Here is a 4,310-nt window from a genome sequence, read left to right as displayed (position 1 = left end):
GAGAGAACTTTAAGAAATTAATATAGCCACTACAGTGACCATCAAAACGATGGAAAAATATTGCCATAAACAATTTATTTTGCATAAACAATTTATTTTGCAACACCAGGAATCAAACGATAGCGTAAAATGAAACGATAGACGTTTTTATATCGTCATCTGACATATATCGTTATATCGAACAGCCCTAATCAGTATATGTCCCTAAATTTTGACACTTTGCGCTTTTTTTCCTACAGGAAATGTGGGATCAAGAAAAGAAACACCTTGAGAAATTCAATGAAATTCTTGCTGAGAACAGAGTTCGCCCCACAGCACTGTTACCTTTCTGGAATATTGCTGGGTTTGTATTAGGTTGGTACAACACATAAAGACATAATTTTGCTGAGAAGATAAACAAATGCATCAAAGAGTAATGATTATTGAATTTCACAATGGCTCCCTGACGTGTCATTAACAAGTGTATAAACAGTAAGCAGTAGGAAATCTCTTCATTAAATGTTAACAGCATGTATCTCTCTCTTTTGAAGGGGCATCATCTGCATTACTGGGAAAAGAAGGGGCCATGGCCTGTACTGTGGCAGTGGAAGAGAGTATCACTGAACACTATAACAGCCAGATAAGAACTCTGATGGAGAAGGACCCAGAGAGATACACTGAACTCTTACAAGTGAGTCTCTTATCTCCGTAGCTCTGCTCTGTGGTTGCCCTTTACTGTGCATGAAATTCATATTGTTCATTATGAGATTGTGGCAACAGCTGAGTCTAAAGAGGAGCCGAAGGGCGATAATATTAGGCACCTGCCCCTCCAAAAAAAAGAGATTAGAGTCTAGCATACCAAAATGGAAATAATGTTGAATGTTTTTGATTATGGTGATTGTTACAAGCCACACTAAATAATAATTAATCAATTAAACTCAGTTTCAAGCTAGTTAATACAGCTTTGTACCTAATCGCTAATCGCCTTTTACTAATATTACTACATTTAAGTAAGAGTTATCTAACCAGCAAATAAATAAAGCCACCTTAAATTTTGTTTGAGGAAAATTTCATTCAATAATGTCTGTATCCCATTAATGCCAATATGAGTCTGAAATGGTCTCGGTCTTTTATAGTTAGCTTGTGCATATTTCTAATTGCATTTATTAAAAAATTACAACTGTCTTTGTTGATTGTTTCACTCATTTATTGTTTAGTGCAATCCTAGCAGCTGGATCATTTTCTTTTTTTTTTTTCTTTTTTGCATGTAAGCCAACCACAGTCAAACCTCTGGCACAGCCTTGTTCTCTTCCTGGATCTCTGTTGACTTTCAGTGTTAAATCTATTCGTGGGTGGAATTTTTTCTGTTTATCTAAGCAGTTCAGTACAGTTCAGGTTTACTTGGAGAGTTTTACAGTTTTATAGGCAATTTCTCCAAGGCTATGCAGCATGATTTTTGACATTTTTGACTTCAGTGCTTTCGCCATTACACAATTACATCACTTAATGGCTACTGACATTTGTTACTGCGCACTGATGCAGGTTGAAGTTTATTTAACTTCTAATTTGGACAAGTTCCACACACCAACGCAGCTTCACAGATCATAGCACATGGAATAAAATTGGCATTTCACCAGTGGCTTTTTCATATATACTGTCAAGAGTGACTCTACCTCTCTGGATGTTTTCCAGATGGGGACAAAGCACTTTTCAGCACAAAGCAGTTCTTATTAGATACACATTTTCTGACCACAGTGTATAAAATTTTTCATGACTCAGTTATTTGCAGTTATTTTGAAAAGAAAATGGGTTTAATGTAACCAACTCAAGGCCAAATAGCTTGAGAATTTTGTGCAGTGAAATGTAATTAATTAATTAAATTAAGTTGTTTTATCATGAATATATTTAACAGGTGATAAAGGAATTTAGAGATGATGAGATGGAACATCATGATACAGGACTGGCGCACGATGCTGAAAATGTAAGTGTATTTTATGTCTTTAGATGTAATATATACACACTGCCAGTCAAAACTTTGGACACACCTTCTCATTCAATGTTTTTTTTTTTTTTCTTTATTTTTATTACTTTCTACATTATAGATATATGCTGAAGACAGCAAATATATGAAGCAAGATCTATGGAATTATGTGTCAGAGAAAAAAATGATAAATAACTCTTATATGTCTTATTTTTTAGATTCCTTAAAATAGCCACCTTTGCTTTGTTGACAGCACCGAAAACTAATTTTATATCAATTAGAAAAATGACTCCACACAGGAATAAATAAATATTGCTTCATTAGAGTATTTAACTGTCTTTACAATTTTTAAGTTGTTGAAAGTACTGCTGCCTAAATGTGTGTTTTGTGTGTGTGTGTTTTAGGTACCTGGATACTGGCTATTAAAAAATGCAATACAGTTAGGCTGCAAAGCTGCAATATATGTTTCCCAACGTATCTAACGCTGTTCTTAGAGCAGTTGAATTGTTTTGTTATTCTGACTCAAGTTTGTAAAAATGACTTAATTTGGACCTGTGTTCTCACTCTGCATCTTTGTAAATGTAAATGAAGCACAACGTACCTGTACCTGATCGTATCTGTTAAAATTTCTGTAATAAATGTCAGGCCTTGGTTCTGTTTTCTGAAGGCAAATTTTTACTTTTGTGTTGTGTTACTTTTGTGCTTGCTGCAGGAAGGTCAGTCTGCCTGTCTGAAAAGTGTCAGTGTTGATGAGAAAGTGAGAAACTGGTGAAATAAAGATACTCATGGACTTTAGATATTTCCATTTGTACATGTATCCAGTTACCCCCACATACATAACATATTTTTCATATAATTGTGCCTTAAGTTGCTTTAGTGTTTTTCTTATCGGCAAGAGCTGCAAAGACCAATATTTTAATAACTTTTAGCTGCCTTTGACCAAAAGCTCGACTCCCTAAACACGCATGATAAGAACATATTAACCCAAGTACAGACACACACACACACACACACACACACAACCACCACTACCACCACCATACCATTCTGTTTCACATGTAATAGTTCATATATCAAGCTGAGCAATGACTTGTCATCCAGGCCTAACTGCTAAGCAGCCTCACACAGCTGTTCTGGGTACATTAGGTCACTGAGCAAGAAGGCTTGTCCAGGGCCCCTAATATTCATCAGGTTGTGTAGCTTGAGCCAAATGTTCATCCCCCCCCTGACTCAGTATCATTCTGTCCATATGTCCATTCAGTTGTGACCCAAACCTGATTTCTCCTAGTTTTAGCATTTTTTTGAGCATGAACATATGATACATGCTGACTCATGGCCAGTAGTGGGGGGTATTAATCATCTTGTTGGTTGAGCAGATGATAATAATGTTATTAAAAAAACTGAAAATCTGATATTTATTCATTGTATGTGAATTGATAAATATTAAAAAAAAAAAAAAAACCACAGACAGAGTCATAGTAAAATGTTCAGTTTGATTGTGCCATCATAAGAGGTTCAGCCTGCACATGTTAGATGAGATATTGAAATATGCAGATTTCACTTTCAGCTGCTTATTAATGGCGGCTGCCTGACTGCAGGTCAATCTTTACATTTGCTTTATGCTATTGCAGCCCTGTGTGAAGATCCATTTACCTTAGCACAAGGTCAGGTCCTGACTTCAGGGGTTAATATGCAGTTTTATCCTTCATTCCTGAAAAATAGAATTGTTTAATGTCCATCAGTAAAAGATCAAGTTAAATAATTTGTAGTCTGCATTATCACTGTTAGATGTTTGTGACTCACTAAATAAGCCATACCGAAACTAAACCAGGGTGTATTCATGAATGCGCTACAGCAGTGTTTTTAATGGGGGGAGGGAAAAAAGTGTTTGTGTTATATTCCAGTGAAAACTGAAAGGCTAACTTGCTAGGGAGCAAACGGACGACAGTTTTTCTGACTACTGCTACAGGAACGCTGTCAACTTGGGTATGACGTCATTTTCAGCTCCAACGTTCGAGGTAAAAGGAAAGCACCAGTATAACTTTGTGCCTTTTTCTTTGACTCTTGGTAGTCATTTTAGTTTGGTAATCTATGGGTAAGGATCATATTTTGAAACCAGCCTCAAGTGGCTGCTTGAGGAGTTTTCGAGACCTTTTGATGCTCACATTTGAGCCCTGGTTGCATGCGCTTCGTGAACCAAGCTAAGCACTTCATCCTCTCATACGAATACAGTTAAATCTGGCTTAATAAACAAGGAATCACCAAAAAAGCTAACTCGATGCTCCAGGAAAAGAAAGGAACTGGGTTACAGTGGATGAATGCTCGCTACAGCCACTTTATACATAGAGTT

General features: G+C 36.3%; 1 protein-coding gene across 1 annotated transcript; it reads left to right on the top strand.

Annotated features, from left to right (window-relative positions):
* Nucleotides 1–236: 236 nt before the first annotated feature.
* coq7 (coenzyme Q7 homolog, ubiquinone (yeast)) lies at nt 237–2,632 on the top strand. The gene is made up of 4 exons (XM_013911522.1): nt 237–354; nt 531–670; nt 1,892–1,960; nt 2,365–2,632. The coding sequence occupies exons 1-4, from the start codon at nt 243–245 to the stop codon at nt 2,440–2,442; spliced, it is 399 nt and encodes a 132-aa protein (XP_013766976.1). The 5' UTR covers nt 237–242; the 3' UTR covers nt 2,443–2,632.
* The last annotated feature ends 1,678 nt before the right edge of the window (nt 2,633–4,310 follow it).

Source organism: Pundamilia nyererei, unplaced genomic scaffold (genome assembly GCF_000239375.1).
Source record: "Pundamilia nyererei isolate P.nyererei 1_Seehausen unplaced genomic scaffold, PunNye1.0 scaffold00065, whole genome shotgun sequence".
Classification (NCBI taxonomy): Eukaryota; Metazoa; Chordata; class Actinopteri; order Cichliformes; family Cichlidae; genus Pundamilia; species Pundamilia nyererei.
Note: the sequence above shows the minus strand (reverse complement) of the source record. Positions and strands in the feature narration are given on the sequence as shown.